This window comes from Geotrypetes seraphini, chromosome 8 (assembly GCF_902459505.1).
Source record: "Geotrypetes seraphini chromosome 8, aGeoSer1.1, whole genome shotgun sequence".
Taxonomy (NCBI): domain Eukaryota; kingdom Metazoa; phylum Chordata; class Amphibia; order Gymnophiona; family Dermophiidae; genus Geotrypetes; species Geotrypetes seraphini.
The window spans coordinates 156,085,205-156,110,433 of record NC_047091.1 but is presented as its reverse complement, the minus strand read 5'-3'; the positions used below and the strand labels follow the sequence as shown (position 1 = coordinate 156,110,433).

Here is a 25,229-nt window from a genome sequence, read left to right as displayed (position 1 = left end):
AATGAATATGCATGAGAGAGATTTGCATATGATGGAAGTGATAGGCATGCAAATTTGCTTCATGCATATTCATTAGGGCTAGCCTGAAAACCCAATTGGCCTGGTGTTCCTCCAGGACAGGGTTGGGAACCACTGCTCTAAACAGCTCCTGCGTCCCCTGCCCACCTCCTCCCAGCGCTTCAGTTAAATCTAAATCTGGTAGCAGGCCACGTAACATCCATGGAGCAGGCCTGCTACCAGAAGTAGAATGAAGGGTTCCGTGGCATGCCTGCTGTCTGACACTGACGGCGGCTGCATGGTGGCTACTCGAAGATTTAAGCAACACCACCGGGAGAATGGAGGGTGGAAGAGCCAAAAAAATGAACGAGAATTTTTGGGGAGGCCATGGCCGCTGTGGCCTCCCCGTTCCAATGCCTATGATGCTAATGATTGTAGAGAAAGGTTCGGAAGACCAAAAGGCTGAATTCAATGATAAGGCTTTGAATGCAAAATTTGAAGAGGTGTAAAAGGTTGCACCTCATTCTTCTCCAGCCAACATTAGTGAGCATTTCATACCTGTTCACTGTCCTTGATTCAAGAGTATAAACACCCACAACTTTTTGGATGCCATAAAAAGCAAGGATTAAAATTTGCAAAAAAGGCAGAAGTAAAGGGGTGGTGTGCTGGACAAAGGGCAAAGTGCTGGACTGCTGGGAGTTGCATGCATGCACAGATCAAAGCACAAATTGTATCAACACCCAGGGTTGAACACATGTGCATTTGTGTATGTCCTGGAATGCTATTCTATTGGTAAACTGCACTATCTATTTATACCATAAACTTTTGTATGGATAGGAGAAGGCTATGTCCTCTATACCCTTTGCCCTAGACCTTATGACTATTTCGTTGATAGGAATGCTATTCTACACATAAATATTGATATTGGACAAATTTTATTTTTTTATACATATTTTTATTGAAAAATGGCAAGTGGCCCATAGAGCTGACAATACAATCATCAGAACAAGAATACAAAAAAAGGTGCAAACAATGGAAAAGCGAACGGCACACTACTAGAGCAGGTCCAGGCCAGTCCACCATCTAGGATACCAGTACACACGGGTGCTGATTTATGCAAAAGCTAAGTCTGCCGCTAGCGCAGGCCTGTGTATGCATGTGTTCAATGCGCTCTCCCATGTTAGTATGCAAATAAGCCCAGTGCGAAAAAAAATATGTGCGCTGTCTGGTTACTACAAAATGCATTAGGAAGCCCGCAGTTCTAACACAAGGTTTCTACACTGACCCCCCTCAGCGAGTTAGGCTCTGGATTAGGGCACACAGGCAACTCCAGTGTCCTCCCCAATGACACCTCTAAACAGAAATATTTAGAGTAGCAATAGAGGGGCAAGCCAAAATGACATTTCCACACATCCTGTCCACCACCACATCTGAACCTCCCCCTCCAACCCCCATTTTAAATTAGCAATAGAAGACACTAGGGCCTTTTATATGTACAGCAAGGCTGCCCAAGTCCGGTCCTCGAGATCTACTGATAGGCCAGGTTTTATGGATATCCGCAATAAACATGCATGAGAGAGATTTCCATACCAAGAAGGCAATGCAGGCAAATCTCTCTTATGCATATTCATTGCGGATATCCAGAAAACCTGGCCTGCCAGTAGATCTCGAGGACCGGACTTGGGCAGCCCTGATGTACAGTATACAGAAACTTACCTCTAATGTCAGCTACCAGGTACAAGTAAAACCATCATTATAATTGATTACACCATTCTACAAATTCTTCAGTGTGGAAGTGAAGTCTGGATTCTCTACAGGATTGGACAGAATCTCAAAATAAACCCAGCACCCCCTGCTTCTTTCCCCTGATCCTTTTTGCATCATGTTGGTCCTTATATGATCTTGTCTTATGTTCTTAATTTGTAATATCGTATCCCTGTTTTTAAAATGTACATCACTTAGCAGTATTATAAGTGATATTATCAAATTTTAAATAAACCTGAAACAAACTCCATATTTCTATAGCAGAGCTACTCCCTTACAACATATCATAATTATCTCAGACATCTTGTTAAATTAGATAGAATTTGGTTTGTGTGAAGACCACTTAACCCCTCTTTTATGAAACTGCAATAGAAATTCTAGCGAGGGGAGCCGCGCTGAATGGCCCACACTGCTCCCAACGCTCACAAGAACTCAATGAGCGTCAGAAGCAGCTCGGGCCATTCAGGCTATGGCAGTTTCACAAAAGGAGGCCTTAGTCTTGAGCATTTTTATTTTGGGTTCTAATAGCATTCCAGCCTTTGATATATTAATGATTCTGTGATTGATTTACAGTTTTTAACAGAAAAACAGCAGAAATGATCATTTTCCCTGATGCAGCAGCTTCTTTGAGACACAAAACGCTACAGTATTTTGGCCAGTAGCAGGAATCTCTTGGCCTGCAAAAGTGCTCAAATTCGGTGTCGACGCCCAGTTAGCGGAATATTTACATAGCGTAGAACAGAGGTAGGGAATAATAATATTAATAACAGTTTATATACACTCCGGTCCTCGAGAGCCATAATCCAGTCGGGTTTTCAGAATTTCCCCAATGAATACGCATGAGATCTATTTGCATGCACTGCTTTCAAGGCATATTCATTGGGGAAATCTCTTTTGGAAAATCAGTCTAGCTGCCGTGTTCTTGTATTGCACAGTGAGATTCTACATAAAGAAGTGGGTGTTTTTGTATGTGATTATGGGAATCCCACCCAATTCCTGCAAGGATGAAAGAAGATGCTGTGGGACTCCAAAGGGAGTATAGTCAAAATCTCTGGCAACTCTAGAATGAGGCTTGGAATACTTTGCACTGGCATACAATCTGTCACCTTGCTCAGGACCAGTTTATACAACTTCCCTGGACTACTTTGGGGATATGAACAGCGGGGGAGTTTGTTAAGGAAAGAAATTATGTCTGTGCAAAAAGGGAGGGTGGAAAATAGAGGCAGAAAGGCAGACAGGCAATGAATTAAAATATAGTCAGGAAGTCAGGAAGTTCTTTTTCACCCAGAGGGTGGTGGATACATGGAACGCACTTCCGGAGGCTGTGATAGGCAGAAACACGTTACAGGGCTTCAAAGAAGGTTTGGATAAGTTCCTAGAGGACAAAGGGATTGAGGGGTACAGATAGGAGTAGAGGCAGGTTATAGGGATAGGAGTAAGAGGTAAGTTATAGAAATAGTCAGGGATCACTGTTCAGGCAATAGGCCTGAAGGGCCGCCGCGAGAGCGGACCGCTGGGTGAGATGGACCTCTGGTCTGCCTCAGCAGAGGCAACGTCTAATGTTCTTATGTTATGTTCTTAACCTTATGGAGGGATAAATCATGTTTACTGCTAGGGATACAGATTGAGAACTATTTTCTAATCTGAAGATGCTGTCAGCCAGTAGTAGCAGCTCAAGGCTAGTTACATTAAGGTACAGTAGGCATTTCACTTGTAGAATTTTTTTTATATAATCTCATTTTTTTCAGTCGTTTTGTTAAAAAAATATCTCATTTAGGTGATAATAAAAAACAGGTTGAAGCAGGGCAGGATTAATTCATCGAGGGCCCCTAGGCACACAAGTACATTAGGCTCCCTGCCACGCCCCGCCCCACCATGCGCCCAGGCAGAAACAGGAAGCTGTGTCAGAGGGAAGCTTTGGGCAAGCAGCACCGCTTGCACAATTACAGTTCCCGTTGCCTTTCTTACCCGCGTCGCATGCTTGTCTTACTTTCCGTCGATGGAGGGGGGCTGAGTTGCCGATCGGGGTGGGGCCCGCGTTGCCGATCGATGCTGGAGGGGCCCATCGCCGTTTGGAAAAAACAATGTTGATGCCCTCCTTCATCAGGCCCCCCTGACCATTTTGGGCCCTAGGCACATGCCTACTTGGCCTATTGGTTAATCCTGCCCTGGGTTGAAGGCCATCACTAGCTTTACCTTCCCGCCAGCTACAATGGGGGGGAAAGGAAACAGGTTCTTAAAAGGATCCAACACACACACAAAAATTTCCCAACAGGAAACTCCCACTGTTTTCATTGTCAAGTGATCTACAAATAAATCTGAGCTCATCTTAGTTCCCGAAATACTGTTTTCATAAACATAAGTTTGCTTGGAGTACTCAGAACGTCTTTTCCGCACTGCAAATGGTAAAGTGCAGTGTTGATTTGCAGCGCAAGCTAAATTGTCCAGCTTTGATTTTTTTAAATGACCTACGGTCAATACCAGATCTCCATCTGCAGGCGAGAGACTCCACTTTTACGCAAACCGCATCAGACCTCGAGTCTACTTCCTGCAAGTCTCCCCCTCCCCCAGACCAAATATGGGCAGCACGCAAAGGGGCTGGCAGGCGTGGGGCTCCCGGGACTTGAGCTTCCCGGCTAGCCTCGAGCCCCTCCATTAGTCTCCGCCCACCCCCTTCCCTTCGGCATTCCGGCCGTGGGCGTTGCCACGATTCCATCCAATCTCCGTAAGGGAGCTGAGTACCCGCCCCCGTGCGGCGCAGCGACCCGCCGATTGGGCCCTCCGCCCGCGTGACGTCACAATGCTCCAGCTGCACGGAGACTGAGGCAGCGAAGGGCCGCTGGGGCAGGGGAGTTCCTGGCTATGGTCAGTCTAGTGCAGCCGCTGCCGATCGTCGCTTCTCTGGCTGTGGGGGCGGCAGGATGATGACCGCTCGGGCGACGCCGGCCTTCCGCTGCCGGGCGCAGGTGATTGTGAAGCAGGAGGCTGACGACGATTCGGACACGGACGAGCCCAACCTTCTGCCGAAGAAGTCGGACAGCCCCGAACCGCAGATCATCCACAGCGGACACTTCATGGTTTCGTCCCCGCACAGCGAGCATCCCCCGAAGAAGGGCTACGACTTCGACACGGTGAACAAGCAGACGTGCCAGACGTACAGCTTCGGCAAAGCCAGCGCCTGCCACCTCTCCATAGACGCGTCTCTCACCAAACTCTTCGAGTGCATGACCCTGGCTTACAGGTAGAGGCAGCCGCCCCCCCCCCCCCCCACACTTAGGACTACCCCTCCCCCCCCCCCCCGAGGTGATTCCCGTGCCTTCACCTCCACTAGTTTTTGCAGCAGTGGGTCGGGAAAGTGTGCAAGAAATACCGAGTTCTGTTTTGGTGGACGTATTTTAGAGAATCTTTGTATAGGATAAAAATGTACATCTCCGGGAATAATCATCCATCTTCCAGTGGTTCATTTTATTATTTCTAAGTGCCTATCTGAACTTAGAAACTTGTGGCAGGAATGTAGATTACGTTGTGGGGGCTGTTCGTCTACCAGTTGATCTTTTTGTAGAAAAACATTTTGGTGTATTAGGTTTAGTTTTAGAGAATGACATGGGGACAATTTGTTCCCCATTCCCGCAGGAACTCAATTTCCCCGTCCCGTCACCACGATTTTTGTCCCTGTCCTTGCCCCATTCCCGTAAGCTCTGGAACACTTAGGATTTTAAAATGTTTGAGGCTTGTGCAGGTGAGGACAGAGCTTAGGCATTGGTGGAATGAGGCATTATGACATCACAATCTGAGTTCTAGAATGTTGCTACTTTTGATGTTAAAGGGTTTGAGGCTTGTGCAGATGAGGATAGAGCTTAGGCATTGGCGGAATGAGGCATTATGACATCACAATCTGAGCTCTAGAATGTTGCTCCTTATGATGTTGAAGGGTTTGAGGCTTGTGCAGATGAGGACAGAGCTTAGGCATTGGTGGAATGAGGCATTATGACATCACAATCAGCTCTAGAATGTTGCTACTTTTGAATTTAAAGGGTTTGAGGCTTGTGCAGATGAGGACAGAGCTTAGGCATTGGCGGAATGAGGCATTATGACATCACAATCTGAGCTCTAGAATGTTTGTGCAGAGGAGGATGAACCTAGCAGGAATGGGGCAGGGACAGGAAAAGAAGCAGGGAGGGGACGAGGAAAAATTTGTTCCCGTGTCATTCTTTATTTCGTTGCCCCTTTCCCTACTTCCAGGCTGAGTAGAGCATACTGTGGCCTTGGACTGGTTTCAGAATGCTATCCCTGGCCGTTGACGCGTATTATTCTCACCGTCCCTGGCCCTTGGGTAACTCGATCGAGTCCTCCAGGGCTCTTGACAGCTGTGTTTTGTTGACTGGGTTTTGGAGACCGCGAGCAGCACGCACGCAATGATACTGCCGGGGGTTGTCTGCTCTCTCCTAAGCCCCTATAAATGCGACACGCCAGCCTGGCTCGTGTTGTGCAGGCACATGGCGAGTGTCAGGGAAGAGAGCAGAGGGGTTCTGTTTTGCTTTGTCACTTTCCTTGGATGTTTGCAGAAATCCTGTGTTTCACGTGACCCTTTGCATGTTCCGCGCGCGTTTCTTTCGCCCTTGTTTTTTTTTTCTCTCTTGTGTACACCGATGTAGGAAGGTAGCGTTGGGAGAAAGTGAAACATGCTGCATTGTTTTAGGACGTTATTGGGTAAATGTCTGCACTTGGCTCCTCGTCGTTAGAAACACTGTTTCTAGCTGAGAAGAGTGTTGCGAAATCAATGTCTAGCAACAGTAAGAAAAATGTAAACCACAAAGGTTGAGGGAAAGTTTGTTATAAACCAGCACAAATCCCAACTTCTTAGTCGGAAAAAAGTAGTTATACTTACTTTTTCCTTAGGGTTGTACAGTGTAGGAGCTGGTGTGCGCATGACACTTCCTGCCTTTTTGCACCTTTCCCCTCCCCCACCCCCTTTTGCTAAAATCTCCAGTATTTCTTGTTCAGGAAAGTTCAGGGCTTCAGGCCTTGATTAGAGGCCATTTCATGGATCCAGACTCCTTGGCTTCCAACATTTATGCCAGGATAAATTTTGATAACCTATATCAGGAGTTGGTTTTTGTTAAATTTCTTTATTGAAGTTTGTAAATATTACAAAGGCATAAAACACTGAAAAATATCAATCAAGAATATCTCGATAAGGCAAAACATAGAAATTCTCTTCAGGTCATATGAATAGTCTTATTTAACATTAAGAACAGATATATTATAGGTTTAAGTTAATGAATATGCATGAGGCAGATTTGCACGCCTGTCACCTCTATTATATGCAAATCTATCTCATGCATATTCATTAAGTATATCTTGAAAACCAGTCAGTTGGGTTTTCAAGGTATACTTAGTGAATATGCATGAGGCAGATTTGCATGCCCGTCAGAAGAACATAAGAATTGCGGCTGCTGGGTCAGACCAGTGGTCCATCGCGCCCAGCAGTCCGCTCCCACGGAGGCCCCCAGGTCAAAGACCGGTGTCAACTCAAAAGCGCGCCGGGGCAAAGGCGCGCCCAGACAATTGAGCGCAGCGCGCGCCGCCGCGGCGCTCTAAATTACTGTTTTTAGCGCTCCAACCGGGGGTCGTGGGGGGGAACCCCCCCACTTTACTTAATAGACATCGCGCCATGTTGTGGGGTCGTTGTGGGGGGTTGTAACCCCCCACATTTTACTGAAAACTTAACTTTTTCCCTGTTTTTAGGGAAAAAGTTCAGTTTACAGTAAAATGTGGAGGGTTACAACCCCCCATAACGCCGGCGCGATGTCTATTAAGTAAACTGGGGGGCTTCCCCAACAAAACCCCCCGTCAGAGCCCCTAAAAACTGTAATTTAGAGCGGCGGTGCGTGCTGCACTCAATTGTCGGCGCACGCTTTTGTCTTTCGCGCCGTTGTCTATGAAAACAAAGACCAGTTATTTGTAAATATATGTCAATGGGAGACCACAGTGCTTTCTGAATAGGTTAAGAGAGAGGAGTATGTTTTTCTGTCGCATGTAGCTCAAAGTACTTATATATGCAAACGGAGGCCCACCAAAAAGTGTAGTCCAGGAACTTAGCAGGTTTCCAGGTTTTTTCAGATTTCGAGTCTAAACTTCACTGGCTCCCAGTAATTTCCAGGATTCACTTTAAATGCGCCTGCCTAACTTTTAAGATCCTACACGGCATCCTTCCTCCCCTAATTCCACTATCTTGGAATTCCTCGAGTCCTGATACCACCAGATCCACCCCAAAATTTAAACTATCCTTCCCCTTGTTAAAAGGCGTCATCTATACGGGAAAATTAGGGACTTCTCTCTCCTTCAGAATCACAGAGCTTTGGAATAACCTTACTACCTCACTTTGGAGTCTGGGCTCCTTCCAACTATTCCGAAAACATCTGAAAACTTGGCTATTCTGAAAAATGTAATTCTGTCTTCCCTCTATATTCTTCCCTAACCCTTTCTATGGTATTCCCTCTTTATATTAAGTTCCTGTAAACCGTGCCGAGCTCTATGATTATGGAGTTTATGAAAGCAGGATGTCAATTAGTTTTGGTTTACAAATAAAATAGTTAAAGCATGGATGTAGCGATCAAAGAATTATTATGTCAAAATTAATGTCAGCGGAACATCCAGTGATGACCAGATTGCTCTCCAAAAAGCATTAGAGCAATCAAATAACATATGTAATAGAGTGCCAGATGATGAATTGCAATAGCTTTCCGCATTCTGTGTGGAGTCCAGGTGGCTTTCCACATGATGAAGTATAGGAGTTGACATAGTCCAACAGAGAGCAGCGGTCTATTAACTTTAGACCAAAAGATATTCCATGCCAGGTCTTTTAATGAAGTAGTAAGATGCTGGGACCATTTAGAGCAGATTGCCTCAGTAAATACATAATGGTAGCCCCTTAAGAGTTTATAAAAACTGGAAACAGCTTTAACCTTGTATGAGGACTAAGTCACACCATTTCTTAATATATGTAGCATCATCTGGAATGGAGTGAATTAATGATAAAGATGAGGTGAGTGAAGTTAACAGTAACCAGTGGAATTCACTGTGTTTCAGTGACGGATACACTTCAATAAATTTTGAGAAAGGTTTCAGATGATCTTTGGAATAAAGTTGGTTTACCGACCATATGTGGTTCAGTTGTCATTTTTTTCCAGTAGAGGAATTTTTTTTAAAGTTTTGGATTATTCTAAATAGACGGTGTATATACTCGAATATAAACCGGGATTTTTGGACCAAAAAATTGGCTCAAAAATGGGGTCCCGGTTTATATTTGGGCCAGCACCCACCCAATCCCCTTCCAGACTTATTTCAGGCTTCTCCCCCCCCCCCCCCCCCCCCCATGCCCTGTCCAGGAATCCTTGTTGGTCCAGAGGTGTAACGGGCAGGAGCGAGCTTTCCACGCTGCTAACCTTGTCAGTCGCTGCCACGAGTTCTGGCTTCATCCGCTGAGCGGTACCGAGTAGGAGTGTGCTTTGGTGCTGCTGCTCAGTGCTAAGCGGCTTTCTGAATGGCTCCCACAAATTCTGAAGCCGGAACTTGGGCAGCAACCGACCGAGTTAGCAGCAGGGCAGGAGCACAGAAAACTCACTCATGCTCACTACACCCCTGGACCACCAGGGATTCTAGCAGCAGAGAAGGTACGATGGGCAGGGAGGGGGAGGACAGGGTGGAGAGCCTGGGAGGGAGGGGGATGTGTGCAGTGCCTGACAGGGAGGAGGCTGGGTGCAGAGCCTGACGAGATAGGGAGGGGTTGCTGGGTGCAGATCCTGGCAGGGCACTTGAATATTAAGCCACTTGACTTATATTCGAGTCAACCATTTTTTCTCCTTTTGGGACTTATATTCAGATCAACTTATATTTGAGTATAGACGACTTGTGCGGATTGAGGACAGAGCTTGCAGGAATGGAGCAGAGACAGGAAAAGAACTCGACGGGATGGGAAAATGAGTTCTCGCGGGGATGGTGAAAAATTTGTCCCCGGGTCATTCTCTATATGTTATATATTTTAACGTGCGGCAGGGCTGTGTGTGGTTAATGCGTTCTGCTGTCCAGTCTGTCTTGAAGGAGAGCGTGGCGTAATGGTTAGAACTACAGCCTCCACACCCTGAGGTTGCGAGTTCAAACCCTGCAGCGGCTGCTGCGATAAACGCTCCAAAGCCCATTCAATGCCTGTGGGCTTTGGTGCATTTGCTACTGAGCTTTGTAAAAGCGGACCTAAGTTCTGTACGCAATCAAAGAAGCCCCTTTCATTACCTGTTTAGCTGGGCATCTCAGCTCTACTGCAGGGTGACAGATCATGTACCAAAGTGCCAAGAGGCTTATTTGTATGTTGTCGGTTTGGAAATCACACCCTCTTCCCCTTTCCTTGATTCCTATTAAATGCAAAATCTAGTGGTGGTCTTTCGGAGTTCATGATTTTGTCATTAATATTACAGACTGCAGTTTTGGTTAGATATGCAGTAGGGCCTTGTTTGTTTTTTGTTTTTTTTTTTTTACTGTTTAAAGATGTGTTGCATAATAAACTCGACAGGTTTTTATTTTTGGGGCGTATGATACATAATGTACTTTCTCTTAATGGGAAGCAGCAGACCTGTTGGTTCATGTTTTCATAGGGAATATGGTGACTAGAAAGTGGACAGACCTTCCCATTTCTTTTCTCATTATGGGTCATGTATTGAAAGAGCAAACAACGGATTTGCATTTATCTGTTAATACAGTGCCCAGTAACAAGGGACTGAGATCCTGGGGGGGGGGGGGGGGGGGACAGGAGTTGAAAATGGAGACAGGATTGGTGGGACAGAGGGGTGGAGATTGAGATTCTGAAGAAAGCTGGGGCAGTCAGTATCACGTGTGCAATATGACCCTTGTGTGGGATAATAGGTGTCAGGTCAAAAGCGTGCCGGGACAAAGGCGCAGCCAGACAATTGAGCGCAGCGCGCGCCGCCGCGCCACTCTAAATTACTGTTTTTAGTGCTCCGACGGGGGGGCGTGGGGGGTACCCCCCCACTTTACTTAATAGACATCGCGCCACGTTGTGGGGGCGTTGTGGGGGTTGTGGGGGATTGTAACCCCCCACATTTTACTGAAAACTTAACTTTTCCCTGTTTTTAGGGAAAAAGTTCAGTTTACAGTAAAATATGGAGGGTTACAACCCCCCAAATCCCCCATAACGCCGGCGCGATGTCTATTAAGTAAACTGGGGGGGTTCCCCAACAAAACCCCCCGTCGGAGCCCCTAAAAACTGTAATTTAGAGCGGTGCGGCAGCGCGTGCTGCGCTCAATTGTCGGCGCGCGCTTTTGTCTTTCGCGCCGTTGTCTATGAACCGGATAATAGAAAGGGTTTTTTCCCTCATACTTACAATTTATTTATTTATATACCACCTATATCCTAAGTCAGGGGCTCTTAAACCTCTCCTGGGGACCCCTAGCCAGTCCCTAATGAATATCCCTAATGAATATGCATTAAATAAACTACACCAATAGCTACACCCATTAACTTAATTAAACAGCAACTCAAGAGAAGCTAATTACATCCTCAATTCAAATATTTCATCATCTATTATATTATTCATTAAATTATTTTATTAAATGCTCATTTATATAACTCGCATTAACTATACACAAATGGCACAAACACAGAACCTCCCCAATTCATTTAATTGGGACATTTTAATTGGGTGAATGAACTGGGAGGTTCTGTATTTGTGGCATTTGTGTGTAGTTAATGTGAGTTATATAAATGAGCATTTAATAAAATAATTTAATGAATAATATAATAAATGATGAAATATTTGAATTGAGGATGTAATTAGTTTTACTTGAGTTGCTGTTTAATTAAGTTAATGAATATGCATGAGATAGATTTGCTTATAATAGAGGTAACAGGCGTGCAAATCTGCCTCATGCATATTCATTAAGTATATCTTGAAAACCAGTCAGTCGTGCTTTCAAGATATACTTAGTGAATATGCATGAGGCAGATTTGCATGCCCGTCATAAGAACATAAGAATTGCTGCTGCTGGGTCAGACCAGTGGTCCATCGCGCCCAGCAGTCCACTCCCGCGGAGGCCCCCAGGTCAAAGACCAGTGTCCTAACTGAGACCAGCACTACCTGCGTACGCTCGGTTCAGCAGAAACTTGTCTAACTTTGTCTTGAATCCCTGGAGGGTGTTTTCCCCTATAAATCCGGAAGAGCGTTCCACCACTCTCTGGGTGAAGAAGAACTTCCTTACATTTGTACAGAATCGATCCCCTTTTAACTTTAGAGAGTGCCCTCTCGTTCTCTCTACATTGGAGAGGGTGAACAACCTATCTTTATCAACTAAGTCTATTTCCTTCTGTATCTTAAATGTTTCTATCATGTCCCCTCTCAGTCTCCTGTTTTCAAGGGAGAAGAGGCCCAGTTTCTCTAATCTCTCATTGTATGGCAACTCCTCCAGCCCCTTAACCATTTTAGTTGCTCTTCTCTGGACCCTTTTGAGTAGTACCGTGTCCTTCATGTACGGCGACCAGTGGTGGATGCAGTACTCCAGGTGGGGGCGTACCAAGGCCCAGTACAGCAGCATGATAACCTTCTCCGATCTGTTTGTGGTCCCCTTTCTTAATCATTCCTAGCATCTGCTGGCCACAGAGCAAGTGGTAGAGAGAGGCTGGAGGGGCCTCGGTGTCCTGCCAGCTGAAGACAAACCTGCCCCGCTCTCGGCTCCTGAGTAGCATGAGTAGTCTCTGTTATTGGGCTGCCATTGAGGCTGGAAGGAAAAAAGAGTACTGGTATGGAAATGAAGGGGGAAAAGGAATAGGACTTGTATACTGTCTTTTTGTGGTTACACATTCAAAATGGTTTTACATATATACAGGTACTTAGGCCTAGATTCACTAAGGGATACGATCTGTGTCTAGGGGACTGATTCACCAATTGCCCTCATGCAAATGAGGGCGATCGGAATCACGCCCTCAACCGACTGAATCGGATCACTGAACAGCGATCCTTGAGCATGCGCAGACCATCTGTAGATGGTCTACGCATGCGTAAAGAGCAGCAGCCTTTTTTTTAAAAACTTTTTGGTTTTGCTTTTCTTCGTGAGCTGTGGTTTTAATCCGCGGGTTTAAACCACGGGCTTGTAGTGTGGCGAATGGCATGAGAGTCGGGAGGGCAGGAGAGCAGAGCAGGGCGGCCTGAGGAGAGTCAAGGCAGGAGAGCAGACAGGAGAATCCAGGCCGAGAGAGCAAGATGCACTTGGAAAGCAGTTAGCAGCTGGTTGGATTGGAGGATGATCGGGACAGACGTTAGTGAATCGGGCCTGTGGAAAATCGGGTCGCAAACTGATCGGTACACAATCGGTTTGCTTAGAGAATCTAGCCCTTATTTTGTACCCAATAATTATAGGAGACCAAGAGGGTTGGGGATAATTTTAAAAGAAAAGCGAAGTAGGAAGACCAGTGATTGAGAGATGGGGAAGGAAGAAAGACAAAGGGGGCATGAGTGGGAAAAGAGGTAAAAGGACATGTAGAGAGGGGCAGAGGTACAAGGAGATAAAGGATCGAGTTGGAATGGCATGGAGTGTGAAAATGGACAAGAGCGAGGACTGTATGGGGCAGGAAAGAATCGCACTCATGATGTATTTCTGACAACTGCATATTGTGCCTGCTGAGTAAGTGTTGAAGGCAACGAGAAAACCCTTGGAAACTGGCTATGCATGATACTGTATTCTTATTTACATTCCCACTTTTTGCCTAAGCTCCCTTCTGAGTTGGCTTTTCAGGTTTCCATGCCGCATTCATGCCTTACTCATGCTTTTCCCTCTAAGCTGACTGGGACTCCTTCACTTATAGTCCTGCCAGTAGGGGGAGGGGGGGGTTGCAGTTTCATTAGTCAGGGACAGGCAAATTCTGCAGGACCACCCCCTACAGAGAAGCCAAAAAGAGGATCCGTGAAAACACCAAATTTATTCTGTCCATCCACAAAGTTAACGACCCAACATGGCACTGTGTTTCGGCGTCCAGTACGTCTGCCTCAGGGGTCAAATGTGCACTTTAAAAAAACAACAAAACACCCCCCCCCCACAAAAGCAGTTTTTGAGGATGGACAGAATAAATTGATTAATTGATATATATATATTTTTTTTTATTGATCCCCTTTTTGGCTTCTCTTCATTTGGCAGAACCATTGTCCCATCCCACTGCGGTTGCTTGACACTGTATTCAAACTACACATGTATCAGTCTGATGATCAGAGCAGCAGCACCCCACCTTCCCCCCCCCCAACTCAATCTTATCAATTAAATTTTCAAAAAATATAAGCAAGTACAACCGTGCAACACAGAAGAAAAGTTGCCATATACAATAAAACAAAAAGCAGAGACAATGTCATAAAGGCCAACAGGTTAAGTAACTATCCATCCCTTCACCCCCCCTTTCCCCCCACACCAGGAATGTGAGAAAAGGAACAACAAAAGCTCAAGTCAGGGGCAACCAAGTAAGACACGGCTGCATACATGTGGAGTCAGAGTATCTACCCCCCCCATTAAAAAAAAACATGTGACAGTGTACACTTCTCCCTCCGTATTCGCGGTTTCAGCATTCGCAGTTTCGATTATTTGCGGTTTTTAGCTTGCTGGCTCCTCCCCCCCCCCCCCCCCCCAATTACATCAAGAGAAATTGCTGATTCCCAGCACTTTCTTTACCGTGTTTTGCCTCTCCTTCAGGAACAGGCCAGTCTCCCACCATGTTATTCGCGGTTTCACCATATTCACAATGGTTTTTAATAGAACACCGCGAATAACACATGAAAAAGTTATTCCTGGTTTTTCTGTATTCACGGGTCTGTTAATCCCCTATCACAGCGAATACAGAGGGAGAAGTGTAGAAGGAGCTTTAGCCACGCCTCCTCCCAGCACTGATAGCTCCTTGAGAATGCAGTTAAGGTGACGTCCCAGTGTTTATTTTTTTTATTCCATTCTTCAATTGAATTACCAGCAGCACGAGTGAAAATATTAGCCTGTGCGTTTTTAAATACAAAGAAGGCTCTGTTCAAAAGGTGCTCTTAAATGTTAACCCACACTGCGCTGGGCCTGAGACCTCGTTTTCTTTGCTTGCAAACTGTACCGTACGTGAGCCTCTTATCAGGCTCTCGGAGCAGAAGGTCATTTCTATTTATTTTATTTCAAATATCTTTTATTGATCAAACAGAGCAAAACAAGCATCACAAACTGTCTTATTAAAAATCCAATACCCCACCCAACCCCCCCCCTCCCAAAAGTTAAAAAAAGGGGGGGGGGGAGGCGAGACATAGAGGACAATAACTCCAGAGAACAAAACGTAGCGCTCAGTTAAAGATTCAGAACATTACTGCAAGCATATGCTTTAAAGTACTATACGGACTAGCCCCTAAATACATAACTGACCTTTTCTCCTTCTCAGCCAACAGACACAAGAGAAGCTCACATTCGAACTTCGTGTCCCCCCCCCCCAGTTAGAGGATGTAAACTGAAAAAACACCATGATCACCTTCTCTCACATCAGGCAGCATTATGGGGTAAAGATCTAGAACAATTGCTTTCGCCCGCCACTTATGAGGAATTCAGGAAGCGTCTAAAAACACATCTGTTCCTGAAGTATCTAGACAGCTGACCCGTACATCTCCTTCTCCTCTATAACGGTTCTCTTGACCTATTAACCACTATCTTTCACCTCTTTTAAGTTCAATCAATTTGTATCCTTCTTTGAATCTTTTGTAAACCGCATAGAACTTCACGGTACTGCAGTATATAAACTGTTATTATTATTATTAAAGGCTCCCAGACAGTCTGAAGCCGGAGGCCCTTTTCAGAATCCATATCAATCGCGTCCGTTCGTTCCATCTTCAGTTGATGCAGCATCGGCGTTCACCATTCTGAAACTGGGAGGGACCGAGTCCAGCCAGTATAACAGTATCAGTTTCTTGGCAAAGAAGAGGGCACGACGCATGACACTCCTCAGGCCTGCCTTCTATTTATCTTAAAAAATCTTTATAATCCGTCCGTTCGTAGGATGAATGTTCTGATCGGAGAGATCCAACTGACCACCTCTTGCACTGAAACTTTCTGTCCTTCTGTGCCCTTGGAGTTTCAGCTGCTTGAACAAATATCATGTAGACCTGAAACACGTTTAAATAGTGACAATTGTTCTATTTCTGGCTCGCAGACAGGGATGTGTATTTTCTATAAATGGGCCTGAAAAATGCCAAGGTGAACACAGAACCATAACGTTGGTGCCATAACTGCTGCATTGCCATGCCCTTGGCACTGATTGTATAACAGTATACAAACACCAAGATTCCATTACAGAACATGAGTGCAAGATGGACTTAGCGTGCCAACAGTTACTCCATGTCGGTGGTTAGATTCCCTCTGTAATTCCCCCCACCTGAGCACAGTGTATTGATGCACCTTCTTGTCCAGTTTGTAAGCTCTTTTGAGCAGGGACTGTCTTGTCTGTGTTTTGATGTACAGTAGCACTATAGAAATGAGTGGTAGTAGTAGTAGTAGAAGCTCAAGCTCTCTAAATACTCTGTGACATCACAATGCAGCTGGGTCATACCCAGAATTCTTGATGACATCATAATGTAGCTGTGTATGATTCCTCCACCTGATCACTGTGGATAGATGCACCGCCTTGTCCAGTTTGTCTGTCCTGACTAGATTGTAAGCTCTTTTGAGCAGGGACTCTCGTCAATGTTTTGATGAGGTTAGGGAAGAGGCACAACTGTAAAAATGAAAATTTCAAGATTCCGGTTGACATGATTCCCGTTTCTTTGTGAATTCTGGGAACTGGAAACGTGGCATGTTGGAGATTTGGCTCACTGTGGTCACTTTTCAGCCAGCGGTGCCATCGCAGCTAGCAACACTCCCATGCTTTTCCCTTTGTGTGGCGCAGTGGTTAGAGCTACAGCCTCAGCACCCTGAGGTTGTGGGTTCAAACCCACGCTGCTCCTTGTGACCCTGGGCAAGTCACTTAATCCCCCCATTGCGCCAGGTACATTAGGTAGATTTTGAGCCCACTGGGACAGACAGGATAAAATGCTTGCGTACCTGAATAAATTAATGTAAACCGTTCTGAGCTCCCCAGAGAGAACGGTATAGAAAATTGAATAAATATATAATGTGAAAAGTTTCAGCCTCATAACCAGAGCTGGTATTGTGACATCATAATGCCTCATTCCAACAGTGCTTCTAAGAGCCAACCTCATCAGTGATGTCACAATGGCTTGATTATCCTTTACTTGGCTCACTTTTACTACATTATGATTTCTAGAGTGGCGCAGTGGTTAATGCTGCCTCAGCTACCTGAGATTGTGGGTTCAAACCCACGCTGCTCCTTGTGACCCTGGGCAAGTCACTTAATCCCCCCCCCCATTGCCCCAGGTACATTAGATAGATTTTGAGCCCACTGGGCCAGACAGGGTAAAATGCATGCGTACCTGAATAAATTAATGTAAACCGTTCTGAGCTCTCCTGGGAGAATGGTATAGATAATTGAATGAATAAATAAATTCTAGCCCAGTGAGGGCTTCCAGATTGCACTGGGATGGGTTACAAGAAATTACACTGGCTACCTGTGGAGGCGCGAATACTGTTCAAATTTGCTTGTATCTGCTTCAAGCAAGTCTGGGGCCTAGCACCTTCCTACCTGCAAACTCACTTCACTCTACACAACCCCACACGTACAATCAGAAACAAAAACATCTTTGCATACCCAAAGATCACAGGCTGCAAATACAAATCCTTCCTAGACAGAACCTTCATGTTCCAAGCAAACAGACAGCAAATAAAGCCAGGCAGACCTACAACACATTCCGAAAATCAATTAAAACCGTTCTATTTGGCAAATTCCTTGCTTAATGAGATCACCTCTCTCAGTTTTTTTTTGTTTTGTTTTTTTTCCCCTTATAACCCCATTGTATTATGTAACATCTTTCTTTTCTCATGTATTCTTTCCCCATGCTTCTCCAATTCATGATGTAACTTCCTTCTTCTTGCAATTTGTAATTCGCTGATTGTCCAGCCTTCTTTCTATGTGAACCGCCTAGAAGTCAGTTTGACTATGGCGGTATAGAAAAATAAAGTTATTATTATTATTAAGTCTAAATTCTGGGCTTAGGTGGGTTTGCTGGTTGGTGCATGGGGTCCATGTTCTTTCTCCCCATGGTTTGTCATAGTCTATTATGTTCTGGGGCACAGAGAGCCATTTTTCTGCTCCTTTTTTTTATCATCTTGTAGATCAGAGCTCCCCAAATTGTGGGTCGGGACCCCCAAATGAAGTCGCAGAACTCATATTTGAGGTCATGACCTGGAAGGGCCCTCCATAGTTGCATCAGTATTCTGCATCTCCGGGGGCGGAGGGGGGTCACACAGTTTTGTTTGGCTTAGATCGTGGGATCACAGCCACAAAGATTGACCAACGGCATGCTAGATGGTCTTCTTGGGGCTAGCGCTCGCCTTTCTGAAGCCCCAGTCAAATACTGTGCAGTGTGGAGAAAGCCCAGATGTGTTCTTGCAGGCAGAGGGAGGAGTATCAGACTCTTAACAGATTCCCTGACCGGTCATTCGGTCAAGGAATCTGTAACTTTTAGTTAGACTGCTGCAAACTAATTTCTGCTGCGTAACACCTCATTTACTCTGCAGTGATCACGAGAATGTGGTTCACTAATTGCTATTCACCTCTTACATTCCATTACATTAGTGATTTCTATTCCGCCATTCCCAAGGCGGATTACATCCAAACTAAAAACAAGAATTACATTTCAACTTTGAAGTAATAAGAATAAACGATGAGATAAAATTTTAAGGGAGAATTATGGGTTTTAGATAATGTTTGGTAACTAGAAAAATTAGAGAGTACTAAGGGTTTATAGAGTGTTGGATGTTGGGTTAAGATTGTTGTGTTTTTTGAAGAGTATTGTTTTAATTTCTTTCTTGAAGGTTTTGTAATCTGTGGATGGAGATAACAGAGTGGTGAGTTGTTTGTCCAACTTAAGTGCTTTGGAGGCTATTAAGTTGTCATAAAGGTTTTTTTCGTTTGACATTTTTGGATGGTGGGTAATAGAATAGTGAATGGGTTCTTCTGTGTCTGATTGAGGAGGATTGATTTAGTCTGTTATTCAAGTAAGTTGGGCTCCGTTGATAGCCTTGGGCGGGGGGGGGGAGGGGGGGTGGTCTTTGTAAAGGGTGTAGGCCCGGCCACCTCCTCTCTGCCCACCTCCTTCCCGACCCCCTTCCCTCGTACTGCTTTAATTTTTCCTGTGCGAACAGCCTTATGAACTTGCTGCCTGCGGCGGTGTCTCCTCTCTCTGACGTTACTTCTGGGCCCCGCACCTAGGAAGCGACGCCGGAGGGAGAGCCGACACGGTGCGGGTAGCAGGTTTGTGCCGTTGCTCTCACCTGGAAAGATCCGGGGGAAGGGAAGGGAGGCGCGTGCATGGCATGGGGTGGGGGAGGGGGTGCCACCGCCCTGGCTACACCACTGGCAGCTCCTCCGCCTGCAGACATGTACAGATGCTTTGTCTGCATACAGAGGCACTTTTATCAATGTTGGCGGCTTTATCACTTTTTATGAACACAGAAATGTTCATGATTCCCGAAACGCCAGCACATGGCTTCACCAGACGGCGTAATAAACATTCCTTTCCCTCCAGAAGTTCTTCGAATTACAAAATCGGGGTGATCGGAATGATTTACTACACCGGTCTCCCACTTTTTTCATGTAAAGGGCTGCAGCGTGAATGAGAGAGCTTGGAGGGTCACCAAAAGATTTAAGGCTTACACATACTCATTTTGGGCCCCCTTTATGGAGCCGCGTTAGGCTTTTTTTTTTTTACCGCCGGCCGCAGCAGTATTAGCTCCGACGCTCATAGGAATTCTGTGAGCGTCGGAGCTTTTACTGCCATGGCCGGCGATAAAGAAGCCTAACACAGCTTCATAAAAGTGTGGGGGGGGGGGAGGGGATGTAAACTACCTTGACCTGTTTGTTCAGATTGGATATTAAACAGTAAAAATTACTTAATTCTAATATTGTTCAGGGCTGTGGAGTCGGTAGATAAATGTTCCGACTCCTCAGTTTTTTTGTACTTCTGACTCCGACTTCAGGTACCTGAAATTTCCTCCAACTCCTCGACTCTGACTCCACAGCACTGGTTAATTTTCAGATCATTAAAATGGAATGTCAAGTTGAGAGAAATGAGCATTTTCGACACCACCTTCTTTTTGCTTTTAATCAAGGTTCTAAGGCCGCAGAAGCTGCTCGCAACGTTTGTGCTGTGTATATAGTGGGTGCTATAGCTGAAAGAATCGCTCGTGATTGGTATGCCAAGTTCAAAAATGGAGTCGGTAGATAAATGTTCCGACTCCGACTCCTCAGTTTTTTGTACTTCTGACTCCGACTCCAGGTACCCGAAATTTCCTCCGACTCCTCGACTCCGACTCCACAGCCATGATATTGATTCTACAACACTTCAAGGATATATTTTAAAAACGTACTTGATTATGGATTGTCAGCAGCAATAAATTCTATAACTGAGACTCCTGAGTAACATACTTAAGAGATTGTGTGCAGTTATTATATCAAGCGAGCAAGATTGAAAGTAATGCATTTATAGGCTTTGAAGAGCATTTCAGCCAACTGATTGAGGGCCACGATGGAGGACTTTGGGGGCTGCATTTGGCTCTGGTGCCACGTGTTGTTGGAGACCACTGGCCTTAACTAAAATCCACCGCCCGCTTTTGAACTGCTGCCCTGTTCATGAGCCAAGAGAACAGATGATAACGTTGACCTTTCGGTGCTGGAACTATAACACTGCCTGCGTTTCAGTCAATTAATAATAATAATCATCTTTATTTTTGTATACCGCCCAACCATGAGTTCCAGGCGGTTCCCAACCAAGAAGGGCTGTACAATCAGTGAAACATACATGTATACAGGGTCGGGGTACAAGAATAATCAAACTTCTCAAACAAATTTTAAGTTTAAGTTTATTAGGATTTTATATACCGCCTATCAAGGTTTTCTAAGCGGTTTTTACAATCAGGTACTCAAGCATTTTCCCTATCTGTCCCGGTGGGCTCACAATCTATCTAACGTACCTGGGGCTATGGAGGATTAAGTGACTTGCCCAAGGTCACAAGGAGCAGTGCGGGGTTTGAACCCACAACAGTGATTCTTCCGGAATGCCCTCGTCTTCCGACTCGGAGTGAATCGCCGGTCCGGCTGCCATCTTTTTTTTCTCCCCCATGCCGCCCGTCGCCTCCGGGCCCGATTTATCCGGCGGTTCGCCAAAAAATTTTAATTTTTCGAAGTGTTTTCGAGTCGCCATAAGAAGGAGCCCTGCCAGCCCAAAATAGTGACAAAAAAAAACTCACTTTGGAAGCGCCAAGCACAAAAATAAACAAAAGCCCGACGGAGCTCCTGCTTCAAGCTGCCATTCAGTAAGATGACGTCACTTCCTCCCCCACAACAGTGATTCTTAAACCAGGCCGAGGCACACCCAACCAGTCAGGTTTTCAGGATATCTACAACTTTCTGAAAGCATGATATGATTGAGCTTGCGGAATCAGAATACTTAACCAGGAATTCATTTTTCCTAACTGGAAAGCAAAAGTCTTATCTAAAAATCTCTTATTAGCAACAAGCTTTTACAGCTAGATACATAAACAAGCAGTTATGTTTAAATTTGTTTTATTATTTTTGATAAACAGCAAACATAAGATACAAGACGTAACATTGTGCAATACACAAAAGAATGACCCCCCCTCCCGTTCCCTCCCCCCCCCCCAAAGGGAACAGCCACTGTCAAGCTCGCCTGAATAAGTTCACTCCAATAATCTAGCTTTTGCTACGGGAGACAAAGTAGAACAAAAAGGCCTCCAGCAACGAAGAAATTGAACCCCTTTCTTAGAATGTATGTCTAGAACATCTTGTCTTTCATAACCAGCCCAGTAAATCATCTGAGTTCGCCACTGCGAAACAGAAGGCATATGCGGGGACAACCAGCATTGTAAAATAGTCTTTATGCCCACCAGGATAGCCCTTTGTACAAATGCATTTACCCCTGGCTTAGCCGGGTCCAGTGAGAATTTCAATGTAAAGAGGAAAGTCGACGTCTGTGTCCAGGAGCAGTTCCATAGAGACTGTATTGTGAGCCCTATGCGCCGCCAGTAGGCTTGAATACCGGGGCATAGCAAAAACATGTGTCCAAGAGTAGCTCTGGCAGCCGCGCATCTGGGGCATCTTGCTGAAGTACTGATGTGGGCTTGGTATGCTCTTATGGGTGCCATATAGCAAGCAGTTATTTCGAGTATTTTTATTCGACTTATATAAAATTTAAATTGGGAAGGTAGGTATCCTGGAGCCAAACCAAACAGGGCTTTAAAGCAGATACAGCCAAATTTAAACAAAATTCTCCCTTCCAATGGCAACCAATGGAGTCGTTGATAGAAAGGACTCGCATGGTCACATTTTTTTTAACCCAGAAGAGCTGCTTTGCCAGTTTCAGACAGAGGAACAAAAGATGTTAGTGTTGAAAACTTAGAAGACCGAGTTGTTTTGTGGTCAAGCTATAATGATGTTTTCGTGGTATGCAAATCTATAAGAGTATAAACATTGCTATACTGGAACAGACCGCAGGTTCGTCAAGCCCAGTATCTGGTTTCCAACATTGGCCCATCTAGACCACCCAGGCACCTGGCAAAATCCCAAAGAGTAAAACAGATTTTATGCCGCTTATCCTAGGAATTAGCAGTGGATTTCCCCACATCCATCTTAGTCATGGCATATGGACTTCTCTTTTAGGAAAATTACTGCATGCATATTCGTTGTAGATATCCTGAAAACCTGACTGGTTGGGTGTGCCTCGGCCTGGTTTAAGAATCACTGTTTTTAGGTATTTCCCACAGTCGAACCCTCCCTTTTACAAAACTGGGTGGCAAAAGCCCTTTTAATCTCTATGGACTTCGAGGCAAGTACCGCAGCAGCCTGCGCTGTCTAGCTTTGGAGTTGAGGAGTAGCTTGTTGGTTAGTGCGGCAGGCTGAGATCCTGAGGAAGTGGGTTCAATTCCTGCAGCAGCTCCTTGTGACCCTGGGCAATTCACTTAACCCTCCATAGCCCCAGATACAAAAAAACAAACCCCCCAACCCCAGCTCAGATTGTGAGCCCGCTAGGGACAGAGAAAGTATCTGCATATACACTTCTCCCTTCATATCCATGGAGGTTAGGGGCAGAGCCGGCCCGTGAATATTAAAAAAAACGTGAATAATATTCAGGCCGGTTCTGCCCCTAAGCCCTGCTTCCCCCTGGCTATTTTAAGCCCTGTAAGCCCCCCCCCCTTAAGTCTTACCTGGTGGGCTAGCGGGGTTTTGGGGCAGGAGCAATCTTCCCACACTCCTGCCCCGTGCAGATCGCTCATAGGAAATGGCTCGAGAGACTACAGGAGCTCAAGGCAGCCATTTCATATGAGCGATCTGCACGGGGCAGCAGCATGGGAAGATCGTTCCTGCCCCGAAAACCCGCTAGACCACCAGGTAAGGCTTAAGGGGGGACTTGCAGGGCTTAAAATAGCCCGAAAAATTAAAATTATTATTTTTTTATTTTTTTTTAAATCGTGAATAACCGAATCCACGGATGCTGAAACCGCGGATTTGGAGGGGGAAGTGTTAAGCGCTGCATACATTTAATAGCACTATAGAAATGATAAGTAGTAGTAGTAAGTTTGTGCCTGAGGCAGCATTGGAGGGTTAAGTGACTTGCCCAGTATTTTTGAACTGGGCTTCCTAAGTTGTCAGCCCAGTGCTCTAACTGCTGGGCTTCTTCACTAATTTGTTCACGTTTGGTTTTGTATTGTATTTTCAGCATATTTCCAAGAGGATGGCTTTTCTGAGGGGGGACATTCGGATTGGAAGGGTGTGTGATATCTTTTTTTTTTTTTTTCGGGGGGGGGGGGGGGAGGTGGCTTGTAATGTGGAAGTGAGAACTTCAGGGGTATAAAACCAGGAAGATGCAGTATCGGGGCACCTTTTTCTGTACCTTACTGTCATTTTGTTCAAGGGAATGAGAGAAGCAAATCTTTGACATTTACCTGTCAGGTCATATACACGTATTCCCTAAATAAATGTTGTAATCCCATCCTAGCCCCTGTTCTAGGGTTACCATATTTGTTAAGCCAAAAAACTGGACATCTGACCCTCAGCCTCTCCTCTGCATTCCACTAGTCTCACCCCCCTGCATCACACCTGCCCCCCCCCCCTAGCGCAGCCTCTCTCTCTTTCACTCCAGCCCCCTACCTGGGCCATCCTGGAGTCGGGTATGGCTCTCGGAGTCTCCTGTGTCCCAGTATCTCCTCCGGCGCTGCAATGTCAAAAACTTTTGGGCAGCGTTAGCAATATGATTCTGCCGCTGACCTGCGCCGGAAGCCTTCACTTTGCACTTAGGAGGGATGCTGCAGAGGCAGCAGGACCATGTTGCTAATGCTGCCGGTTGCTTGAAGTTTTGAAACTGCAGTGCCAGAGTTGGTACTGGGAACAGGGGAGACTCGGAGAGCCATTCCCGAGTCAGGGGAGGGGGCTGGACTGGAGAGAGTGAGTGCAAAACCAAGACAAACTCCCTGCAGTCCAGGAAACTGGTCCAGACACCCAGACAGTCCTATAAAAAGAGGACATGTCTGGATCTGGTAACCCTACCCTATTCCATTCAAATCAACCTTGTCATCTTGCCTGTTTGGCCCTGCTTTGGGTAGTGTGTCTTTCTCGCTGCTGTCAACAGCCTCTTCTGTCTTTCTTTATTTGCTGAACATAAACAGAACTGTGAGATAAAGCTAGGACACGATAAAGGTCGAGTAACAGGAGATTTGTTTGGGAATAGCCTGTTAGCTTTAGAATAATCCAAATTCCCTTCCCACTCTTGGTCAGCTGGTTCTGATGTCACACTTCTCAGGCCCGAACCTATGCAAAGCAAGGGTATAGCCCAGGGGTGTCAAAGTCCCTCATCGAGGGCCGCAATCCAGTTGGGTTTTCAGGATTTCCCCAATGAATACTCATGAGACCTATTAGCATACAATGAAAGCAGTGCATGCAAATAGATCTCATGCATATTCATTGGGGAAATCCTGAAAACCTGACTGGATTGCGGCCCTCGAGGAGGGACTTTGACACCCCTGGTATAGCCAGACACCCAATTTTGGGTGAGTCTGAGCCCAAAGCAGATGGGTAAGAGAACCCCTCCTCCCCACCTCAGCAATGCATTTCCTTGCCCCTTTCCTGGTTAATTGAGAGTCTCAACTCCACTTCCCCAATCCCTCTGTACCTTTAAGTTCTTCAGTTCTTCACTAGCAGTGAGCAGTAATTCACACCTGCTGTTTGCACTGCCCTGACACAACTTCCTGGCCCATGAGGAGGGAGAGAGATC

General features: G+C 45.6%; 1 protein-coding gene across 3 annotated transcripts in view; it reads left to right on the top strand.

Annotated features, from left to right (window-relative positions):
- Positions 1 to 4,525: 4,525 nt before the first annotated feature.
- Positions 4,526 to 25,229, top strand: part of MLXIP (MLX interacting protein) — a 138,638-nt gene continuing 117,934 nt past the window's right edge. Inside the window, exon 1 of one of the 3 annotated variants that reach the window (XM_033953871.1) lies at positions 4,526 to 5,002. In XM_033953871.1, coding sequence (XP_033809762.1) covers positions 4,683 to 5,002 — 320 coding nt within the window. In that variant the 5' untranslated portion in view covers positions 4,526 to 4,682. The remainder of the gene's footprint in view (positions 5,003 to 25,229) is intronic. The other 2 variants (XM_033953869.1, XM_033953870.1) reach the window with 2 other exon arrangements.